At 45.0% G+C, this 24,624-nt stretch overlaps 1 protein-coding gene across 2 annotated transcripts in view; it reads left to right on the top strand.

Moving 5' to 3' along the window:
- The window catches only part of LOC141114481 (lysosomal alpha-glucosidase-like), a 321,841-nt gene extending 297,538 nt beyond the window's left edge, over positions 1-24,303 (top strand). For both annotated transcript variants that reach the window (XM_073608186.1, XM_073608187.1), the window contains 3 exons: positions 955-1,119; positions 20,228-20,380; positions 23,892-24,303. In XM_073608186.1, the coding sequence (XP_073464287.1) occupies positions 955-1,119; positions 20,228-20,380; positions 23,892-23,984 (411 nt within the window). In that variant the 3' untranslated portion in view covers positions 23,985-24,303. The remainder of the gene's footprint in view (positions 1-954; positions 1,120-20,227; positions 20,381-23,891) is intronic.
- The last annotated feature ends 321 nt before the right edge of the window (positions 24,304-24,624 follow it).

Raw genomic sequence — 24,624 nt, 5'->3', positions numbered from 1 at the left:
AAGGACCCAGAGTATGGAGGAAGAATGGAGAGACACACACTGCAAGATGCTTGAAGTCCACTGTGAGGTTTCCACAGTCTGTGCTGATTTGGGGAGCCATGTCATCTGCTGGTGTTGGTCCACTGTGCTTCATTAAGTCCAGGGTCAAAGCAGCCATCTGCCAGGAGATTTTGGAGCACTTCATGCTTCCTTCCACAGATGAGCTCTATGGGGATGCTGACTTCATTTTCCAGCAGGACTTGGCACCTGCCCACACTGCCAAAAGCACCAAAACCTGGTTCAATGACCGTGGGATTACTGTGCTTGATTGGCCAGCAAACTCGCCTGACCTGAACCCCATAGAGAATCTATGGGGCATTGCCAAGAGAAAAATGAGAGGCATGAGACCGAACAATGCAGAAGAGCTGAAGGCTGCTATCGAAGCATCCTGGTCTTCCATAAAACCTCACAGTGCCACAGGCTGATAGCTTCCATGCCACACTGCATTGAGGCAGTAATTGCTGCAAAAGGGGCCCAAACCAAGTACTGAGTACATATGCATGCTTATACTTTTCAGAGGTCCAATATTGTTCTATGTATAATCCTTGTTTTATTGATTGCATGTAATAGTCTAATTTTCTGAGATTGTGGATTTGGGGTTTTCATGAGTTGTAAGCCATAATCATCAAAATTATGACAAATCACAACTTGAACTATCTTGCTTTGCATGTATTGAGTCTATCTCATATATTAGTTTCACCTTTTAAGTTGCATTAGTGAAATAAATGAACTTTTGCACGGTATTCTAATTTTTCGAGTATCACCTGTAGACAGTATGCTTTTACTGCAACCATGAAACACACCCATTTTCATGGAGCGAACTATAATATTTTTTTTGTCTTTTTAAAAATATTAATATAACATGCACATGAATCTAACAATGTATATGTTCTTTCTTTCTGTTTGCTTCACTAGGAACCAGCTATGACTACAACAGAGATGCGCAAAAATGGTATGATACTGTTGGTGGCACTTACAAAGGATGGAGCTGCTCATGGAGAGCTATATTGGGATGATGGAGATAGTCTGGACACATATGAGAGGGGAGACTACACCCTGATTAAATTTTCAGCTCAAGATGTAAGTAACATTTTAGAATAATGGCTCAGGTAGGCCTTTGTTCTGGTCAAAGACAGCAAAGAAAGGCTGAATGCAGGACTTTGATTTCAGCATCTCATGACAAGACTTATTTATGAGGTGTGTGGATGGGGCCAACTCTCCCTGCACATGGGGGTACCTTCATCGTGCACATGCTCACCGATGCCCAGGACCAGTGTGGGGACCACGGTCATTGGGGAATCAAACATTAAAGCAGCTCCCCAACTTGGAGATGAGCTGCAACACTGTGTTCAGTAATAGAAGTACAGAGTTCCTCTGAAAGTGATGTTCCTTGCCACTTCACATTATTACTTGATGTATGTTTGCCTGAGGAGGGACGCTGCTTAGCTCGCACCCTCTCCACTAGTCCAGCATACTTCTGTTACCTCACTCACATTAACAGAATAGGGTCCAGCCATGCACCTAGCAAAGACCTCATACATGCACTTCCTTCCCATACCTTCCCATACCTATGTGACCAGGTCATTGATCTCGGTAACGCAGTTTCAGTTCCAGTTGCTACTGGAAACCGACAGCTAGGGAGGGAGAGAACCAAAAATGTGATTGCAATTATTAAAAAATTGTAAGAAATTTTTTAAAAATTTAAATTGGACAGACCCAGTCCATATACAGTACAATGTAACTGGTCAGTTAATGCAATGGTTGTTGTGAACCTTGTGTACAATATGAACAGTCTGTGGGTAAAGAGCTTATTCAAACAGCAAATGAAAAACCAAGTAATTGCTAAAATCAATATATCTTAAAACCACCTGCAAGGTGGTGTGTGCAGCAATAAATATACAACAGCCAGCTGGAGGTGGAATAATTACAGACCTGGATGAGTCAGTCCTGGAGCACCTCCTTGCCAGGGAGGTGGATGGAATGTGGGGCCGCCCAGTGGGTGTAAGCACAGGAGCCTCAAGAAGCTGCCCTCAGGAAGGGATGTGCCTGGACCGCTCAGATGCCGCTGCCGTGGCACAATGCCTCGCAGGCTGACGTGGATGCTGGCGGCACCTCCCCTTCTCTCTGGAGTCCGTTGGAGAAGCCGGGGAGGTAGCATGTGCCATCCACTTGCAGGAACTGGACCGGAAAGGAGCAGGGTCGGCAATGATCATGAAAAGGAGAAGCTGGGAAGGTGCCGTGCGCTGTCAACTGGCCAAAACCAAACTGAACCAAAATGACAACCTCTTCTGTGGCTGTGGATTGCACGTCCAGCATGGAGTTGTGACTAGAGCAGCACAGCGCATTTCAGGCACACGGCCCTTTCTCAAATTCACATTTCACGACTGGTTGCATTGTTACTTGAACTAATGCTTGGTTACCCGTAGCAATTATACTGCTTCTCTTGTTAATCCGCCAAGTAAACCTTCCATAGCAGTAGAGCTTGGCACCCCACATGTGCTTTACTGGCCCTGTTTCTTTTGATACGCCAGAACTAACATGCACCCTTTTGATTAACTTCAGACCAGGCTCAGAACCGTTGATGCAACTTTATTTAAAATGCTTCATAATCCAGTCCAATATGAACAGTAGTATTATTATGCCTCTATTTACCACTAACTGGCTGCCCAGGCACACCTCAGAAAGGTAGTAGTTCATTTTGACATTCCTCATATCTTGGTGGTTCCCCAAAACCCCAGTGCCTCAGACGGACTGCAACCTGCATCAGTTCTCCTCAAAACACAATCACAGCACGTGTGGCTAAGAGCGAGTGGTCCCCCCCCAGAACTCAGCCTTCCCCCTTCTTATATCACAGGTGGCAGAATGGATCCAAAAAGCCCGGGAGCTAAAATACTCGCATTAACTGCCCTCCCCCCCTCAGCCTGGGCCAACCACTGACTTGCTAATACACCTGTCGGAAACCTGCCTACAGGTTTCTTACTAAAAAAAATGTCTAATTTCTTCCTGACTGCCAATCAGATACTCTCCTTTCAAGTTACAGCACAAAAGGCAGATACTAATTGGCTGCTAGGCATGAAAAACAGAATACCCTTTAATGTGTCCTAAACTAGACATGTGCAGAACGGAAAAATGTGTTTTGTTTCGGATAGATTTGTTATGTTACTAATTTTGTTTCAAAATTAGTTTTGTTTAATAATTTTCTAACGAATTTCAAATTTTCGGAATATTTTGAATTTGAAACGGTCAAAAAGTGATTGACCGATTCAAATTCTATGTGAAGAATAGCTGTTTTTTTAAGGAGCAGGCTGGGAAGCCGGCCACCGCATCCTTAACCACTTTCCGACCGCCTAACGCAGATATACTGCGGCAGAATGGCACGGGCAGGCAAAATCACGTACCACTCATCCGTGGCCACCCCCTCGCGATTGCTCCCAACGAATGAGAATCTTGCTCTGCTGCTGTAATGTAGACAGCAGCAGAGGAAGTGATGTCATCTCTCCTCGGGTCGGTATTTTCCATTCCGGTGCCGAGGAGAGAAGACATCTAAGTAAGTGCACCAATACTACACTTACAGTAAGACACACTACGCACACTTTTCACCCCCGATCACCCCCCGTTAACCCCCTGATCACCCCCCCCATCACAATGACACCAATAGCAGTTTTTTTTTTCTGATTACTGCATTGGTGTCAGTTTGTGACAGTTATAAGTGGTAGGGCAGTTAGTGGTAGCCCCCTTTAGGTCTAGGGTACCCCCCTACCCCCCCTAATAAAGTTTTAACCCCTTGATCACCCCCGTCGCCAGTGTCACTAAGCGATCATCGTTTTTCTGATCGCTGTATTAGTGTCACTGGTGACGCTAGTTAGGGAGGTAAATATATAAGTTCGCCGTCAGCGTTTTATAGCGTCAGGGACCCCCATATACTATCTAATAAAGGTTTTAACCCCTTGATTGCCCCCTAGTTAACCCTTTCACCAGTGATCACCGTATAACTGTTACGGGTGACGCTGGTTAGTTAGTTTATTTTTTATAGTGTCAGGGCACCAGCCGTTTATTACCTAATAAAGGTTTAGCCCCCTGATCACCCGGCGGTGATATAACTTAGGTTTTAGGGTCAGATAGGGTCTGCGTCACCCCAGGCAGCGTCAGTTCAGTGCCAGTACCGCTAACACCCACGCACGCACCGTACACCTCCCTTAGTGGTATAGTATCTGAACGGATCAATATCTGATTCGATCAGATCTATACTAGCGTCCCCAGCAGTTTAGGGTTCCCAAAAACGCAGTGTTAGCAGGATCAGCCCAGATACCTGCTAGCACCTGCGTTTTGCCCCTCCGCCCGGCCTAGCCCAGCCCACCCAAGTGCAGTATCGATCGATCACTGTCACTTACAAAACACTAAACGCATAACTGCAGCGTTCGCAGAGTCAGGCCTGATCCCTGCGATCGCTAACAGTTGTTTTTGTGAACTGGCAAGCACCAGCCCCAGGCAGCATCAGGTTAGTGCCAGTAGCGCTAACACCCACGCACGCACCGTACACCTCCCTTAGTGGTATAGTATCTGAACAGATCAATACCTGATCAGATCTATACTAGCGTCCCTAGCAGTTTAGGGTTCCCAAAAACGCAGTGTTAGCGGGATCAGCCCAGATACCTGCTAGCACCTGCGTTTTGCCCCTCCACCCAGCCCAGCCCAGCCCAGCTCAGCCCACCCAAGTGCAGTATGGATCGATCACTGTCACTTACAAAACACTAAACGCATAACTGCAGCGTTCGCAGAGTCAGGCCTGATCCCTGATCGCTAACAGTTTTTTTGGTAGCGTTTTGGTGAACTGGCAAGCACCAGCAGCCTAGTACACCCCGGTCGTAGTCAAACCAGCACTGCAGTAACACTTGGTGACGTGGCGAGTCCCATAAGTGCAGTTCAAGCTGGTGAGGTGGCAAGCACAAGTAGTGTCCCGCTGCCACCAAGAAGAAGACAAATACAGGCCCATCGTGCCCATAATGCCCTTCCTGCTGCATTCGCCAATCCTAATTGGGAACCCACCACTTCTGCAGCACCCATACTTTCCCCCAACCAAATGCAGTCGGCTGCATGAGAGGCATTTTCTTTATGTCCTCCCGAGTACCCCTACCCAACGAACCCCCCCAAAAAGATGTTGTGTCTGCAGCAAGCGTGGATATAGGCGTTATTTATCTTGACAGCAACAGCATTTGCTCCCACGATACATAAAGCCGTGACTCCAGCGCTGTCGGAGGTGATATATGCCGAAGCATGGGGGCAGCAGGGGCGGAGGAGCGATTTGCTCCTAACTTTTGGGGCGGATGCCCCCATGCTTTGGCATATATAAATGGTGCATGTATGCCCATCATTAGAAGTGGGTGGATGAAGGGAGGTATTCTAATGGTGGGCATACCCACCAATCAATCTCTTTTTTTCGTTCAGCCCACAGGCTGCATGAAAAAAAAGATTACAATATATGCCCAACAAGGACCAGCAACGTACTGGTATGTTGCTGGACTTTGAGTGGTTATACCAGAATGATGCCTGCAGGTTTAGGTATCATCTTGGTATCATTCTTTTCAGCCAGCGGTCGGCTTTCATGTAAAAACAATCCTAGTGGCTAATTAGCCTCTAGACTGCTTTTACAAGCAGTGGGAGGGAATGTCCCCCCCTCCCACCGTCTTCCATGTTTTTCTCTGGCTCTCCTGTCCCAACAGGGAACCTGAGAATGCAGCCGGTGATTCGGCCAGCTGACCATAGAGCTGATCAGAGACCAGAATGGCTCCAATCATCTCTATGGCCTAAGAAACCGGAAGCTACAAGCATTTCATGACTTAGATTGTGCCGGATGTAAACAGCGCCTTTGGGAAATTGGGAAAGCATTTTATCACACTGATCTTGGTATGATCAGATGCTTTGAGGGCAGAGGAGAGATCTAGGTTCTAATAGACCCCATTTTTTTTCAAAAAAGAGTACCTGTCACTACCTATTGCTATCATAGGGGATATTTACATTCCCTGACATAACAATAAAAATGATAAAAAAAAAAAAATGAAAGGAACAGTTTAAAAATAAGATAAAAAAGCAAAAAAAAAAGAAAGATAACAAAAAAAAAGCACCCCTGTCCCCCCCTGCTCTTGCGCAAAGGCGAACGCAAGCGTTGGTATGGCGTCAAATGTAAACAGCAATTGAACCATGCATGTGAGGTATCACTGCGAAGGTCAGATCGAGGGCAGTCATTTTAGCTGTAGACCTCCTCTGTAAATCTAAAGTGGTAACCTGTAAAAGCTTTTAAAGGCTTTTAAAAATGTATGTAGTTTGTCGCCACTGCACGTTTGGGCGCAATTTAAAAGCATGTCATGTTTGGTATCCATGTACTCGGCCTAAGATCATCTTTTTCATTTCATCAAACATTTGGGCAATATAGTGTTTTTTAGTGCATTCAAATGAAAAAAAGTGTGTTTTTTCCCCAAAAAATGCGTTTGAAAAATCGCTGCGCAAATACTGTGTGAAAAAAAAAAATGAAACACCCACCATTTTAATCTGTAGGACCTTTGCTTTAAAAAATATATATAATGTTTGGGGGTTCAAAGTAATTTTCTTGCAAAAAAAAAAATATTTTTTCATGTAAACAAATAGTGTCAGAAAGGGCTTTGTCTTCAAGTGGTTAGAAGAGTGGATGATGTGTGACATAAGCTTCTAAATGTTGTGCATAAAATGCCAGAACAGTTCAAAACCCCCCAAATTATTTGCTGAGAGGCATGTCGAGTCCATGGAATATTTTATATTGTGACACAAGTTGCGGGAAAAAGACCATTTTTTTTTTGCACAAAGTTGTCACTAAATGATATATTGCTCAAACATGCCATGGGAATATGTGGAATTACACCCCAAAATACATTCTGTTGCTTCTCCTGAGTACGGGGATACCGCATGTGTGAGACTTTTTGGGAGCCTAGCCGCATATGGGACCTCAAAAACCAATCACCGCCTTCAGGGTTTCTAAGGGTGTAAATTTTTGATTTCACTCTTCACTGCCTATCACAGTTTCGGAGGCCATGGAATGCCCAGATGGCACAACCCCCCCCCCCGCCCAAATGACCCCATTTTGGAAAGTAGACACCCCAAGCTATTTGCTGAGAGGTATGGTGAGCATTTTGCAGACCTCGCTTTTTGTCACAAAGTTTTGAAAATTGAAAAAAGAAAAAAAAATACATTTTTCTTTTCTTTCTTCATTTTCAAAAACAAATGAGAGCTGCAAAATACTTACCATGCCTCTCAGCAAATAGCTTGGGGTGTCTACTTTCCAAAATGGGGTCATTTTGGGGGGTTTTGTGTCATCTTGGTATTTTATGGCCTTCAAAACTGTGATAGGTAGTGAGGAATGAAATCAAAAATTTACGCCCTTAGAAATCCTGAAGGCGGTGATTGGTTTTCGGGGGCCCCGTACGCAGCTAGGCTCCCAAAAAGTCCCACACATGTGGTATCCCCATACTCAAGAGAAGCAGCAGAATGTATTTTGGGGTGTAATTCCACATATGCCCATGGCCTGTGTGAGCAATATATCATTTAGTGACAACTTTGTGCAAATAAAAAAAAAAAAAAATAGTTTGTCATTTTCCCGCAACTTGTGGCAAAATATAAAATATTCCATGGACTCAACATGCCTCTGAGCAAATAGCTTGGGGTGTCTACTTTCCAAAATGGGGTAATTTGGGGGGGGTTGAACTGTCCTGGCATTTTATGGCCTTCAAAACTGTGATAGGTAGTGAGGAGTGAAATCAAAAATTTACGCCCTTAGAAACCCTGAAGGCGGTGATTGGTTTTCGGGGCCCTGTACGTGGCTAGGCTCCCAAAAAGTCCCACACAGGTGGTATCCCCATACTCAGAAGAAGCAGCTAAATGTATTTTGGGGTGCAATTCCACATATGCCAATGCCCTGTGTGAGCAATATATCATTTAGTGACAACTTTTTGTAATTTTTTTTTTGTCATTATTCAATCACTTGGGACAAAAAAAATAATATTCAATGGGCTCAACATGCCTCTCAGCAATTTCCTTGGTGTGTCTACTTTCCAAAATGGGGTCATTTGGGGGGTTTTGTACTGCCCTGCCATTTTAGCACCTCAAGAAATGACATAGGCAGTCATAAACTAAAAGCTGTGTAAATTCCAGAAAATGTATCCTAGTTTGTAGACGCTATAACTTTTGCGCAAACCAATAAATATACGCTTATTGACATTTATTTTACCAAAGATATGTGGCTGAATACATTTTGGACTAAATGTATGACTAAAATTGAGTTTATTGGATTTTTTTTATAACAAAAATTAGAAAATATCATTTTTTTTCAAAATTTTCGGTCTTTTTCCGTTTATAGCGCAAAAAATAAAAACCGCAGAGGTGATCAAATACCATCAAAAGAAAGCTCTATTTGTGGGAACAAAAGGACGCAAATTTCATTTGGGTACAGCATTGCATGACCGCGCAATTAGCAGTTAAAGTGACGCAGTGCCAAATTGTAAAAAGTGCTCTGGTCAGGAAGGGGGTAAATCATTCTGGGGCTGAAGTGGTTAACAACCGATGCCTCATCAGCTGTCAGTGGGCTTCCCTGCTGACAGCTGACTGTAAACAAAAGAATGCTGGGAATGAGAAATTCAGAAATAAAACAGTATGGGGTCCCGCAATCCATACCAGGCCCTTTGGAATTTCTTAAATAATTAAGTGGAGGAGTCACCGATGACATCATAGAGTGACCCCGTCCCCTTGTGACGCCAGCTATTTAAGAACTGTCAGACGGTGGAGCAGGCAGACAGCTGGAGCCTTCGGGACCGGAGGATTTTTTTAAATTTTTTTGGGTGCAGCTTGCATCATGATTGATGGTGGAGCTACACCGGGGGGACATTTTTTTTATTTAATAAAGGACTTGTCAAAAAACTTGTATTGTGTCTTTACTCAGTTTTTACCCTTTTTTGGTGAATGGGTAGGGGTAATATTTATCCCATACTCATTCACATGGGGGGGCCAGGATCTGGGGGCCCCCTTGTTAAAGGGGCTTCCAGATCCCGATAAGCCCCCTGCCCAGAGACCCCTATAACCACCAGCCAGGGTTGTGGGGAAGAGGCACTCACCCTCAACATGGGAGGTGTAGCCATATTGATGGGGATATGTGGCCTGGTATTATTCAGGAGGAGGGGCACTCACTCGCCCCCCCTTTCCTGGCCTGCCGGACTGCATGCTCGGCCAAAGGGTCTGGTATGGATTTTGGGGGGGCCCCATGCCATTTTTTTATTTAGGAGTGGGGTTCCCCTTAAAATCCAGACCAGACCCATAGAGCCTGCTATGGATTGTTGCGGTACCCCACACTGTGTTTTTTGTTTTTTTCTGAATTTTACATTGCCGGCATTCTTTTGTTTACATTTCAGCTGTCAGTGGGGAAGCCCTCTGACAGCTGATGAGTCTTCAGTTGTTAAATCGGAATCATCATGGCAGTTGTGGATTAAACAGAGGCAAAGATGACAGCTTCCTTGGCTGAAAACGATAGGGGGGTTTACTTACACTTTAAGGACGCAGTGGCTGGCTTCCCGGCTTGCTCCTTAACAACCAGCTATTCTTCACACAGAATTTGAAACGATCCAAATTCAAACTGTTCCAAAAGTTTTAGAAAACGAATATACGAAAAACAAAATTAACACCTTTCCGATCGGCCTATATCAAAATGACAGCTGGGCGGGGTTTCATTGTTCTGACTGGGCATCATATGACGTCTGTCAGAACAAGGCAGAGCCTATGACATGGGCTCTTTGCCATGTGATCAGCTGTGTCCAATCACAGCTGATCACAGTGTAAATAGGAAACGCCGGATATCGGCATTCACACTGACAGCGCGTGAGCAGAGGAGAGCCGATAAGCGGCTTTTCTAGCGGGGAATCTGCACTGATAATCAGTGCATTGGTTATCAGTGCAGTCCCATCAGCGATGCCTGCCAGTGCCCACCTGTGCCCACCAGTGATGGCAATCAGTGCCGCCTGTCAGTGCTGCCTATCAGTTCCCATCAGTGCCCATAAAGGCTGCCCATCAGTGCCGCCTATCAGTGCTACCTATCACTGCCAAAGAGTACCTGTCACATGCCTGTTGCTGTCACAAAGGATGTTTACATTCCTTGTGACAGCAATAAAAGTGATCCAAACATTTTTTTAAAACTAATGTAAAAAAAAAAATTAAAAAAAGTAAAGTGCCCCTGTGCTCGCAATCGCCCTACACAGGTGAGGTATCACCGGGAACATCAGAACATGGGCAATAACTCTAGCACTAGACCTCCTCTGTAAATCTAAAGTGGTAAATCTAAAGTGGTAACCTGTAAAGGCTTTTAAAGTGTTGCCTATGAATAGTAAAATTCATGTCATCTGTTGCCGTTGCACGGGCGTGCGCAATTTTAAAGCGTTACATGTTTGATATCTATTTAACTTCTATTTACTCGGCATAAGATTATCTTTTAGATCCCTTTTACACTGAGACAGTTTTCAGGCATTTTAATATTAGAAATAGGGCCTGTACAGCACCTGAAAACTGCTGCCCAAATATGAAAGCCCAGATGCTTTCACGCTGGGGAGGTGTGCTAGTGGGACGTTAGAAAAAGTCTTGCAAGCAGCATCTTTGGATTGGTTTGCAGAGCTCCCAAAACTCCCCTCCCCATTGCAATGAATGGGCAGTGCTTCCGAAGCGCCGCAACATGGGCTCTTTAAAACCCTTTCTTTGATCGCTAGCGGGGGGGGTTAACCCCCGCTAACGGACAAAAAGCGCCACTTAAACCACGCTAAAGCTCTGCTAAAACGAGTGGCACTTTAGCACTAACATGGCCCCAATGTGAAAGTAGCCTTATATTTTACCATAAATTGGGTTATGTATTGTGTTTTATTGCATTAAAATTTTAATTTTATTTTTAATTTTTAATTTTAATTTTATTTTTTTTCTCAAAAGAACTGTGTTTAAAAAAACTGCTGCACAAATACCATGTGGCATGAAAAAATGTAAAATACAGCAACTTATTCAAGGCCTCTGCTTTAAAAAATATATAATGTTTAGGGTTCTAAGAAACTTTCTAGAAAAAAAATACCGATCGTTACAAGTAAACAACAAAAAGTGCCAGAAATGGCCTGGTCAAGCCTTAAGAAATCTTGAGCATGATAGGTATACCCTACCCATCTCAGTTTCTCCTTACTGGATAACACTGATGATGTCATCATTGTGCGTCTAAGAACAGAAATAGCTGTTCCACAGGTGTGCAATGAGTAGCAAAGTGAGCCTAGACCAGGGATATGCAATTAGCAGACCTCCAGCTGTTGCTAAACTACAAGTCCCATCATGCCTCGGCCTCTGGGTGTCATGCTTGTGGCTCTCAGAGTCTTGCTATGCCTCATGGGAATTGTAGTTCTGCAACAGCTGGAGGTCCGCTAATTGCATATCCCTGGCCTAGACAAAGGGTACCTAGCGAATTCCCACATACTTACCAACTGTCTCGGGATTTAGACCCTTTTCCCAGATTTAGCCATTCCTGGGAAATGTCCCGGGAAATTCTTATTTTACCATTTTTTTTTCTTTTTTCGCCGCCGCTAGAGGTCTGTGGCCGACGGAGACAATGTCTCCACCTGCCGCCATTTTCCCAAAGACCAAATTACTGTTTAGTAATGGCCGGGTGGCTGCCAATAGAATTTGAGCTGTGGCACCGCCCACCTCCCGCCCCGCTGCCATCTGTCTGTGACCTAATGTGGGAAGGGGTGGGCGGCGCCGCAGCTCAATTGCTATTGGCAGCCACCCGGCTATTTTGGCCCATTCTGATTAGTAATGGCAGCGGAGAGAGTCTCCACTGCTGGGAATGCCTGATCTGTAAGGAAAGGGGGGCTCCATTGGGGGATGCTTGGTGTAAGGACAGGACTCTGCTGGCAATGCCTGATGTAAGAGAGGACTCTGCTGGCAATGCCTGATGTAAAGGGGGACTCCGCTGGCAATGTCTTATGTAAGGGGGGACTCTGCTGGCAATGCCTGAGGTAAGGGGGGACTCCGCTGGCAATGTCGGATGTAAGGGGGACTCCGCTGGCAATGTCTGATGTAAGGGAGGACTCTGCTGGCAATGCCTGATGTAAGGGAGGACTTTGCTGGCAATGTCTGATGTAAGGGGGGACTCAGCTGGCAATGCCTGATGTAAGGGAGGACTCTGCCAGCAGAGTCCTCCCTTACATCAGGCATTGCCAGCAGAGGCCTCATTTACATCAGGCTTTGCCAGCAGAGGCCTCATTTACATCAGGCTTTGCCAGCAGAGTCCTCCCTTACATCAGGCTTTGCCAGCAGAGTCCTCGCTTACATCAGGCATTGCCAGCTGAGTCCCCCCTTACATCAGACATTGCCAGCAAAGTCCTCCCTTACATCAGGCATTGCCAGCAGAGTCCTCCCTTACATCAGACATTGCCAGCAGAGTCCTCCCTTACATCAGACATTGCCAGCAGAGTCCTCCCTTATATCAGGCATTGCCAGCAGAGTCCTCCCTTACATCAGGCATTGCCAGCAGAGTCCCCCCTTACATAAGACATTGCCAGCGGAGTCCCCCCTTACATCAGACATTGCCAGCAGAGTCCTCCCTTACATCAGGCAATGCCGGCAGAGTCCTCCCTTACATCAGGCATTGCCGGCAGAGTCCTCCCTTACATCAAGCATTGCCAGCAGAGTCCCCCCTTACATCAGACATTGCCAGCTGAGTCCCCCCTTACATCAGGCATTGCCAGCAGAGTCCCCCCTTACATCAGACATTGCCAGCAGAGTCCTCCCTTATATCAGGCATTGCCAGCAGAGTCCCCCCTTACATCAGACATTGCCAGCGGAGTCCCCCCTTACATCAGGCATTGCCAGCGGAGTCCTCCCTTACATCAGGCATTGCCAGCTGAGTCCCCCCTTACATCAGGCATTGCCAGCTGAGTCCCCCCTTACATCAGGCATTGCCAGCAGAGTCCTCACTTACATCAGGCATTGCCAGCAATGCCTGATGTAAGGGGAGACTCAGCTGGCAATGCCTGATGTAAGGGAGGACTCTGCTGGCAATGCCTAATGTAAGGGAGGACTCTGCTGGCAATGTCTGATGTAAGGGGGGACTCCGCTGGCAATGTCTGATGTAGGGGGGACTCCGCTGGCAATGCCTGATGTAAGGGGGGACTCCACTGGCAATGCCTGATGTAAGGGAGGACTCTGCTGGCAATGCCTGATGTAAGGGAGGAGTCAGCTGGAAATGCCTGATGTAAGGGGGGACTCCGCTGGGAACACCTGATGGCATCTGGTGGCAGGCGAGGTGGCAGGTGACACGCTCAGGGCTTCCACTGATTCTGCATTATGGTGAGTTAAATAATTTCATTCTATATTACAATGTAATAATAGAAATAATGCACTTCAATCATCCTGACACCATAACAACCTTGGTGCCGGGATGATTGAAGCGCCAACACCAGGTGTTTGGAGTATCTTTATCTACTGATTTGTTAAACTTTCTGGAATACACATATTTCTACTGTTGTGTAGGATCTGGGCCTGCTGTCACTCCATCCCTTTTTCTTTCTCTCTTTTTCTTTCTCTCTTTCTTTTTCTTTTTCTCCCTCTTTCTTTCTTTCTTACTCTCTTTCTTTCTCTCCCTCTTTCTTTCTTTCTCCCTCCATCCCTCATTCATCTCATACCACACCCCTTCCGAGCCACGCCCATTTAAGACACACCCACTATTCCACTCAAACCACGCCCATTTTCATGCACGCCACATTTTTCTGTTACAGTATGCCCCGCCTACAAAAAGAATGCCACGCCCCCTAATTATAGCAAGGCTCCGCCTACATGCAAAATAATGTCCCAAATTTTTTTTGTACCCACTGCAAGTGCTATATATTTCACAACTAACTTGTCTCATGCTGTTTAAAACATAAGGCTGTCTAAGTCTAAATTCACTTTAACCACTTCAATACTGGGCACTTTCACCCCTTCCTGACTAGGCCAGCTTTCAGCACTGTTGCACTTTGCATGACAATTGTGCAGTCATGCAACACTGTACCTACATAAAATTTTTATAATTTTTTTTGAGACAAATAGAGCTTTCTTTTGGTGGTATTTAACCACTTCCCGTCATATGACTTCCAGCAGGATAAGCCACAATCGCGCGCCCGTGGGTCAATCTGACGCACCACATCACCGATTTCGGTAAAGAGCCTCTGACGGAAGCTCTTTACCATGTGATCAGCCGTGTCCAATCACGATAAACAGAAAGAGCAGTTTATTGGTTTTCCTCCCTCGCATCTGACAGACCCGAGTAAAGGAGATCCAATCGGCGGCTCTCCTGACAGGGGGGGTCTGTGCTGATTGTTTGCATTGCCAGCGGAGTCCCCCCTTACATCAGACATTGCCAGTGGAGTCCCCCTTACAGCAGACATTGCAGCAGAGTCCCCCCTTACATCAGACATTGCCAGGGGAGTCCCCCTTACATCAGACATTGCCAGGGGAGTCCCCCTTACATCAGACATTGCCAGCGGAGTCCCCCCTTACATCAGACATTGCCAGCGAAATCCCCTTACATCAGACAATGCAGCGGAGTCTCCCCTTACATCAGACAATGCCAGCAGAGTCCCCCTTACATCAGGCATTGCAGTGGAGTCCCCCTTTACATCAGGCATTGCCAGCAGAGTCCTGTCCTTACACCAGGCATTGCCAGCGGAGTCCCCCTTTACATCAAGCATTGCAGGGGAGTCCCCCCTTACATCAGACATTGCCAGCGGAGTCCCCCCTTACATCAGACATTGCCAGCGGAGTCCGCCCTTACATCAGGCATTGCCAGCAGAGTCCTGTCCTTACACCAGGCAACCCCCAGTGGAGCCCCCCCTTTCCTTACATCAGGCATTCCCAGCAGTGGAGACTCTCTCCGCCGCCATTACTAAATAGAATGGGACAAAATAGCCGGGTGGCTGCCAATAGCAATTGAGCTGCGGCGCCGCGCACCCCCGCCCCTTCCCACAGGTCACAGACAGATGCCAGCAGTGCGGGAGGTGGGAGGTGCCACAGCTCAAATTCTATTGGCAGCCACCCGACCATTGCTAAACAGTAATTGTTTATTTGTGTCTTCGGGAAAATGGCGGCCGGTGGAGACATTGTCTCTGTCGGCCACAGACCTCTAGTGGTGGCGGAAAAAAAAAATTGGTAAAATAAGAATTTCCTGGGACATTTCCCGGGAATGGCTAAATCCGGGAAAAGGGTCTAAATCCCGGTAATGTCCCAGGAAATTTGTGACAGTTGGTATGAGAATGCATAGGAGAGAAGTGCGGAGGGGATGGTGAGGGTAGTATGTATAGGAGGGGAGTGAGGAGGGGATGGTGGGGGTAGTATTATAGGAGAGGAGTGTGAAGGGGATGGCGGGGGTAGTATGTATAGGAGAGGAGTGTGGAGGGGATGGTGCGGGTAGTATTATAGGAGAAGATTGTGGAGGGGATGGCGGGGGTAGTATATATAGGAGAGGAGTGCGGAGGGGATGGTGAGGGTAGTATGTATAGGAGAGGAGTGCGGAGGGGATGGTGAGGGTAGTATGTATAGGAGAGGAGTGCGGAGGGGATGGTGAGGGTAGTATGTAAAGGAGAGGAGTGCGGAGGGGATGGTGGGGGTAGTATGTACAGGAGAGGAGTGCAGAGGGGATGGTGGGGGTAGTATGTATAGGAGAGGAGTGCGGAGGGGATGGAGGGGGTAGTATGTACAGGAGAGGAGTGTGGAGGGGATGGTGAGGGTAGTATGTATAGGAGAGGAGTGCGGAGGGGATGGTGGGGGTAGTATGTATAGGAGAGGAGTGCGGAGGGGATAGTGGGGGTAGTATGTATAGGAGAGGAGTGCAGAGGGGATGGTGAGGGTAGAATGTATAGGAGAGAAGTGCGGAGGGGATGATGCCAGCTGGATGTATGAAGTGGTCTGGGGGTGATACACATGGGGGAAGTTGGGGGCTGAGAAGAAGTGATGTATATAAAAACAAAAGCTATTGTACTCATCCACTAATATTTACAACAGTACAACAATGAAAACTGCCAGCTCCTAGCAGTCTGTATGTACAGATGATGTGAAGGTAATGTATGACCATTCATATATCCCTGTGTTATCCAAGCTCTGTACAATCAGAAGTTTACACTCTCCACATAAACACAGGGTTAATGAATGGTCATAACAGTGGTGTAGTGGGTAGCACTCTCGCCTAGCAGTAATCCTGCTACCACGACACTACCTGCCTGGAGTTTGCATGTTCTCCCTGTGTCTGCGTGTGTTTACTCCCACACTCCAAAGACATGCTGGTAGGTTAATTGGATCCTGTCTAAATTGACCCTAGTATGTATGAATGTGTGTTAGGGACCTTAGATTGTAAGCTCCTTGAGGGTAGGGACTGATGTGAATGTATAATGTATATGTAAAGCGCTGCGTAAATTAATGGTGCTATATAAGTACCTTAAATAAAATAAATAAATTACTGCACATTATCTGGACTGAGGATATTTGTATAGAGGTGTGAGGCTTGGAAAATATGTTCAGACACACTTCAGACCAATCCTCCTGTCACCTTAACCCTTCACAGCAACTCCTACAAAACAAATCCTGTCAGCTTTCCACCCTAGGAGATTCAGACAAAAACTCTCAGCTCACCTCTTCCCTGCATGTAGTGTGAACAGTGCCAGCCCGACATTATCTACTCCTCCCAACATGATCTCCTCCTCAGCTCCGCCTCCCGGGTTCTCTAAGCACACCGCACTAGTGATCGGAGGTGGGGAGGAGAGTTAAGTCACTGATAAGAGAGACCCTACAGGAGCCTGGAGGTGGGGGGGAGACAGGAATGAGCTTTAGATTCTAACAAACACACCAGCACAGTGTATTTATGGAGAAGCAGTGACACTGCTGATGTCTCCACAGCGACAAATATGCTAATGGAGCTCCCCCTGCCTGAATGGTCTGTCCGGGTTTCAGAGAGTCTGAAAACCGGGCAGATGATTCAGAACCCGGACTGTCCGGGTGAAACAGGTACAGGTGGCAACCCTATGCATGAGGCTTACAAATGCTGTTGTTTAGGTCTAGATAATATAGTAAAGAAGATCTACTTACCTAATTCTCCAGTCCTCTGCACTGCTATACTGATCCCCACAGTATTATTTCCCCCATGCGCCAGTGGCCTAAGGTCCTGACATCATCAAGACCAGTGCAGAGTGCATAACTGTGTATTGGATGTGATGATGTCGAGAGACAATCCACTGCCAAAGTGTAGGGGCAACACCATGGGGGGGGGGGGGTGAATAAGGCAAGTTAAAGTGGTTTTACTCACTCTTTCAAAGACTAAACAAGCAGTTAGCCTTTGAAGTGTAGGTGCAGCCCCACAGCAAGGGAAGATTTTTCAATTTAGGAGTTAGGCTTTAGGTTTAAATCAGCTTAATTTATTTTATGTGCATCAAAACAAAAGGTGTGCATACTCTTATGCCGCGTACACATGGTCAGAATTTCCGACAACAAATGTTCGATGTGAGCTTGTTGTCGGAAATTCTGACCATGTGTAGGCTCCATTGGACATTTGTTGTCGGAATTTCCGACAACAAAAATTTGGGAGCTGGTTCTCAAATTTTCCAACAACAAAATCTGTTGTCGGAAATTCCGATCGTGTGTACAAAATTTCGACGCACAAAATTCCATGCATGCTCGGAATCAAGCAGAAGAGCTGCACTGGCTATTGAACTTCATTTTTCTCAGCTCGTCGTACGTGCTGTATGTCACTGCGTTCTTGACGTTCGGAATTTCCGACAAGATTTGCGTGACCGTGTGTATGCAAGACAAGTTTGAGCCAACATCCGTTGGAAATAAATCCAGGATTTTGTTGTCGGAATGTCCGATCGTGTGTACGTGGCATTATGGTTAACTTTCTTTGGAAAGCAGCCACAGCACAGAAAAACCTGTCCCCTGCCAGCATGCTGTAGAGAAGGACATTTGCTCTCTATGTGGAAGCAGTGGTCTCTTTACAGAGGTCTGACACACCCTCTGCACCTTGCTGATTGGACAGCTCTCCCCGTGACTAAGTAGGGGGTGTGTTGAAACTCTGAAGAAAGACCCTTTTTTTTTTACATACAGAGAGCAAGGGTCCTTCTCTACAGCATCCTGGCAGGGGACATGGTTTTTGTACTCAAGTTGTGGCTGCTTTCTGAAGAAAATAAACTGGCTTAGAACTAGGGATGAGCCAATGGTTTGGCCCGAGCATGAGTTTGGGCCAAACATATGCCTGTTCGGCCGATCGCCGAACATCCGAATTTGCACAGTGTTCGCCCAGACAAACACCCTGCAATGCACTGAGCGCTGCTTCTTGCGGTTTTTACTTTGTGAAACTTTTTTGATGAATGGGTTGGGGTACGATGTACCCGATACCCATTCAAATGGGGGGCTGGGATCTGGGGGCCCCTACTCGTTAAAGGGGGTTTCCAGATTTCGATAAGCCCCCCCCCCGCAGACCCCAACAACCACAGCCCAGGGTTGTGGGGAAGAGGCCCTTTTCCCCATGTTGAGGTCATGTGGCCTGGTATGGTTCAGGAGGAGGGGTGCTCACTCGTCCCTTCCCCTTTCTTGATCTGCAAGCTGTTTTTTTTTTCATTTTGGTGTGGGGTTTCCCTTAAAATCCATTCAAGACCCGAAGGGCCTGGTATGGACTGGGGAAGGGGACCCCATGCCGTATTTTTCTTTATTTTTTTCAATAGCAATTGTAACCATCATTTTAAATGGGATTTGACTAGTTTTTTACTTTAGAAATTTCATTTTTGCTGTAGCATGTTTTATGCATGCTACAGATGCGCCACTTTACAGGCAAATTAAGGAGACCCCCCAGTCACTATATTTAACCACTTAAGGACCGTAAAAATTTGCCCCCTTAATGATCAGGCCATTTTTTGCGATTCGGCCTTGCGTTGCTTTAACTGACAATTGCGCAGTCGTGCGACGCTGTACCCAAACAAAATGTTTGTCCTTTTTTCCCCACAAATAGAGCTTTCTTATGGTGGTATTTGATCACCTCTGAGTTGTTTATTTGCGCTATAAACAAAAAAAGACCGTCAATTTTGAAAAAAAAACAATATTTTTTACATTTTGCTAGAATAAATATCCCCCAAAAAATGTAAAAAAAAACTAATTTATTCATCAGTTTAGGCCGATATGTATTCTTCTACATATTTTTGGTAAAAAAATCGCAATAAGCGTATATTGATTGGTTTGCACAAAAGTTATAGCGTCTACAAAATAGGGGATTGATTTATGACATTTTTATTATACATTTTTTTTTTTACTAGTAATGATGATCAGCGATTTTTAATGGGACTGCAACATTGCGACAGACAGAACGGACACTTTTGACACTTTTTTGGGACCATTGACATTTACATAGCGATCAGTGCTAAAAATAGCCACTGATTACTGTATAAATGACAAGGGGTTAAGTGTTCCCTAGGGAGGTGTTTCTAACTGTGGGGGTAGTGTAGTGACTAGAGGAGGAGACAGATCGCTGTTCCTAATCACTAGGAACAGCAGATCTGTCTCTCCTCCCGGCCACAAGCATCAGCTCCAGCATCGCGCTGCGGGCGTGCGCGTGCCCCCTAGAGGTCTTAAAGCGGCCGACGTACAATGACGGTGATTCGCCCAGGAGAGCCAACCTGCTGCAGTACAACTGCGACGGCTGGTCTTTAAGTGGTTAAAGGATTTTTCATTTTTATTGTTGCACTTTAAGCATAATTAAAAACACTGCTTCTGTAAAAATGATAGTTTAAAAAAAAACAAAACATTTTTATTGATACATGTCCCCCAGGGTAATAACCAGACCCTCATACCCCTTTTATGGCCAATTACTTTCATATAAGCCTTCAAAATAGGCACTTTTGATTTTTCCTGTTCGGCTCCCATAGAATTCAATGGGGTTCTCCATTTGGATTAGAACATTTCCCCTGTTCGGGAGTTTTGCTGCAAACTGAACAGAGGGGTGCTTGGCCCAATCTTACTTAGAACACCTTTTTGTTTAGTTGCACCTGTTATGTATTTAGTAGGTTTAAATGGAATGTTCAGTTGGCCTTTAACAATATACCATGAATGTAGTTTTTTTTTTATCTCTTTATTTTCTTTACAGAAAACCCTTGTCAGTAAAGTGGTGAAATTAGAAAAAGAAGCAAAGAACCTGAAGCTCAACGAAGTGGGTCTGTTTGGAATAGCAAATATTCCTAAGGAAATCCTGATCAATGGTGCCCCTGCTCAAGATTATCAGTATTTGCAGAATGAACAGGTATTGATTTTTAAGTGTATCTACTGGTACTTGGTATGATCGATCAATCAACTTGGTACATTGAGCCTGCCCATTAACGGTTTGAATCTCCGCTGGTTCCTGCTGAACCAGCGGAGATTCAAACCGTGTATGGCCGGCCTAAGAGAGTATATTTCTAACTTGCTGTTATGTCTACAAGACAAAGTGAAGGAAATCTCCACAGTGGGACACAGATGGTAAAAAAAAAAAAACCTGACGGGTCTTCCTTACTCTATCAAAATTTGAAAAAAAGTTTTTTGGCTTTAGTTTATACTTTAGGACATTAAGACTGGGTTCACACTGGTGCAATGCGGGAAACCTGCAAATTAAGTGCAGTTCCTGCATCACACCTGAATCGCACAGTGGTTCACACTGAGATCTGCGAATGGCTGGGGGTGTCAATGTAAACTAAATGACGCACCCAGATCGGTTCGCAGATCGCAGTGCGAACTGTGAAATGCTGCAGGAATCGGATCGCATAGGTATGAACACCCATGTGATCCGATTCCAGTGCAGACCAAAACAAGGGTCCTGCACCATTTTCTATGCGAATGCAATGCGATTTCAGCCATACAGTTTGTATGGCTAAAATCACATCGCACAGACTTCGCATGTGATCTGTACTGCAATCCGGTACAAATCACATGCGAGGTCTGAGATCACACTAGTGTGAACCCGGACTAAAATAACTGGATCTTTGTACAAAAAAATGTGTAAGGTCAGAGCTTAGATTTCTTTCTACCAACACAAATCTTAGCCATTATAAAATAAACTCCTAATTGCGCAACACAACTAAATAACTTCTTAAACTAGTATTAAAGTATTGCATGTACAGTGCAGCAAGGAAACCAATTTCAATTACAACAAAAGGCAAAACTTTTTTTCTTTTAGCCTTGGATAGAGTGGAGAGGGATTAGAACATCTCTTGGTTTGTATTGTAGTCTGTGCCCCCAATTAGGAGATTCGCTCTCTCTATTTGTCCAGTATACCATTATCACTGAGTAAAAGTAAAAGAAAGGATTAGAGGAGAAATCTTATAATGAGGACATACAGTGGAACCTTGGATTACGAGCATAGTCGTTCCAGGAGTATGCTCGTAATCCAAAGTACTCGCATATGAAAGCGAGTTTTCCCATTGAAGTCAATGGAAACAAAAATAATTTGTTCCGCATTGACTGCGGCCAGAGGCAGGGGGGCGCCGGAGGACACTTCAGCTGACCTCGGCAAACCTCGGAAGGACTTCCTACCCGAGATTTGCCGAGGTCAGCTGTGCTGTCCTCTGGCATTTCCGTGCATTTCCGAACGACGATGTTCGGCTCTGCTCAGCTCCGGCACCCCCCACCTCAGGCCCAAAGTGGTACTGCACACCGCTTTGGCCTGATACGTGCTCATTTTGCGAGACAACACTCGCAAACCGAGTTACAATTTTAAAAAATACAGTGTTCGTATTGCGAAAAGCTCGTTAACCGCGTTACTCGCAATCCGAGGTGAGTAACGAGGTGACAACTACGGATTCTCTCACTTTGAAGGGATTTCCTCTCATTTTCTCTTTTGGCTATGGGACAGGAAATGAAGGAAAATCTCTCCAATGGGGTACAGATGGCAAAAAACAGGATATAACTTTCCCTTACTCTATCCAAAATAAAAAAGAATTGCCTTTAGTTACACTTTAATCATCACTATGGGAAAGGGTTCTTTTATACCCTGTCTACTAAATCAACAACTAAATTAGAATTGACACTGGATTTTTCCCTTGCAAGTTTTGGCACCTACAGGTACAAGCACCAAAAGATGTATGGAAATGTTAAAATCCAAAGCAACATTCTGACTATTCTCCAGTTACAGATAGGATATTGTGCAGGGCTGGACACCTGTAGTAATTTAGAAGTTAATTAGTGAATTCTGAGGGTCAGAAATTATTTAAAAAAACAAGTTTCACCAAAGTTTTAATTCTTTGCTTCTGTCGCCCAAGTGACACGGTACACAATGCACTTCATCTCATCATCCTGGCAAATCTTGGCACCCCAGATGTTTTGGAACTACATTTCCCATGATGCTCATGCACTCTGCAGTTTAGTTGAGCATCATGGGAAATTTAGTTCCAAAACATCTGGGGTGCCAAGGTTCTCCATCACTGTCCAAGGTGGTTCTATTCTTGAGATAACCTGGTCCTCTCCTCCCCATCTGTCACTGGTTGTTAAGGACTCACTAACTGGTGATGCTAACAGTGGGTGGAGCCTGATGGGGAAGCTGCAGGAATAGTTCTCCATCAGGTCCGCTCTCTTCTTGTGATTGACAGCAGGCATTGGGCAGATTCTATAGCCAATAGCAGGATGTGTATTGGTTATGGATCCACCTACTGACTGCTGTCTAAAAAAAAGTGGAGCGGACCTGATAGGTAACTAGTTTCTCTGAATCCCTGCTCACAAACCCCTTGCCTGCTGTTTGTGTGATGGCTGCAGTGGCAGGAAGGAAGTTCAGCTGCAATGAGGGTGGTCTCAGTGCTCCTCCGCACTTGCCCCAAATTTGTATACCTGTTTGTAACAAGTACGTACATCTGCTGCCTACACTGACATTTGCAATGGAATTCCAAGGAGGGTTGTAGATACACTTTAAGGTTGATTTTACTAAAGGCAAATCTACTGTGCACTGCAAGTGCAGTTCAAGTGCATTTGCTCTAATTTGAGGGGAAGCTCTACTGATTTCTATCGTCCAATCATGTACAAGCAAAAATGCGTTTTTTTTTTTTTTTCCTTGCATATAGTTGAGTATTATTTGCAAAGTGAAGCTTTACCTCATTTACTAAGCTCTGGAGCAAGTGCACTTGCAATGCACAGTATATTTGCCTTTAGTAAATCAACCCCTTTATGTATTAAAGAGAAGTGCAAGATTAAAAAAAAAAAATCATACACACCCATATAGCTGCAGCATAAATCCGATGCTACATCTGTCCCCCATTGGCCGAAGAGAACTGAGCAAGCCAAGACCGCTGATCGCTCAGTTCCCAATCTTCACTGAGCAGAGAGCCGGTGACTGTTAGTCACCGGCTCTCTGTTCTGCCCTTTCAGAGTTCACTGGAGTGCCAAGCTGTGGAGGGGATGGTAGTGGCTGGCCCAGGCTATCAGCAGCGTGCTAGCCAGCTGCTGGTTAGGCATTTGGATAGATCCTGACATTATTGTCCCTGCAGAGCCTGGACTGGCTCTATGATGGCAGCTGGCTTTAGCCCACTGTCGGTTGAATAAGGATCACAGTAGTGCAGAACAAAGTTCACTCCTGTGACCCGCATGAGAAGTATGGCCAAAAGAACATTGACCATACTTCTCCTTTTAAAGATCATTGATCACTATAGGCAACAGCTCCACTTTTGCTCCTTTACTTTCCTACAAATGGCTCCTTAACGTATGTTTACCAAGCACTTGTTCTCATGAAACAGCGCATTCCTTATAATTGATCAGTAGCTGTATAATGTTCATTGTCTTTGTTTTCTTTCCAGTACCTAAAAATACAGAAACTTGGTTTGCCACTTGGAAGTGAATTTGAGATCAAATGGTCTTTTTCTTCTGCGTCAGTGAAGGTTGACCTTTGATGATACATGTTGAAAATTCAGATTGATTCAGAAAGCGTCAGATTCAGAATACTTCATCTATCTCAACAGGGAAATGATTAAAAAGTTGGGACATTACCTCCATTGCAAACTACCTGAATGCAAACTTGGGCAATGATCAGTTTTGCTTCATTTGTCTGTTAATTTTAGCTGAACAAAACAATGGAACTACCTTTCATTAGTGTAGTTGAAAGTAATTAATTGCTGGGAAATGAGTCTGCTTATTTAGTATTAGATCAGCTCAAGGCATGGTGTCTGTTCTGTTTTATTCCATTTATTTTTCTATAAGGAAGAAATGCTTTCTTATTGGGATTTTAATAAATCATATGACAAATTAAATATGTATTCTTGACTGGTGTATTATTGTGGTTACACTCATGGACCATAGGTACCATAAATACACCCTTCTTTCTGTTGCTGCCAGTGCCATTCATCCCACACTCATATACGTTTACTTCCTTTATTTATAGAGGAGAAATAAATCCCATATTATATACTTATGATTTATTACTGAAATGCAATTAGGCTGTATATACAGTAATACATCAGCAGTTTTTGTTGTGGTTTTTTTTTTTTTTAAGTGTGCTGCAGCAAGAGTTAAAAAAACTTATGCTGGCAGTAT

Source organism: Aquarana catesbeiana, linkage group LG12 (genome assembly GCF_042186555.1).
Source record: "Aquarana catesbeiana isolate 2022-GZ linkage group LG12, ASM4218655v1, whole genome shotgun sequence".
Classification (NCBI taxonomy): domain Eukaryota; kingdom Metazoa; phylum Chordata; class Amphibia; order Anura; family Ranidae; genus Aquarana; species Aquarana catesbeiana.
Note: the sequence above shows the minus strand (reverse complement) of the source record. Positions and strands in the feature narration are given on the sequence as shown.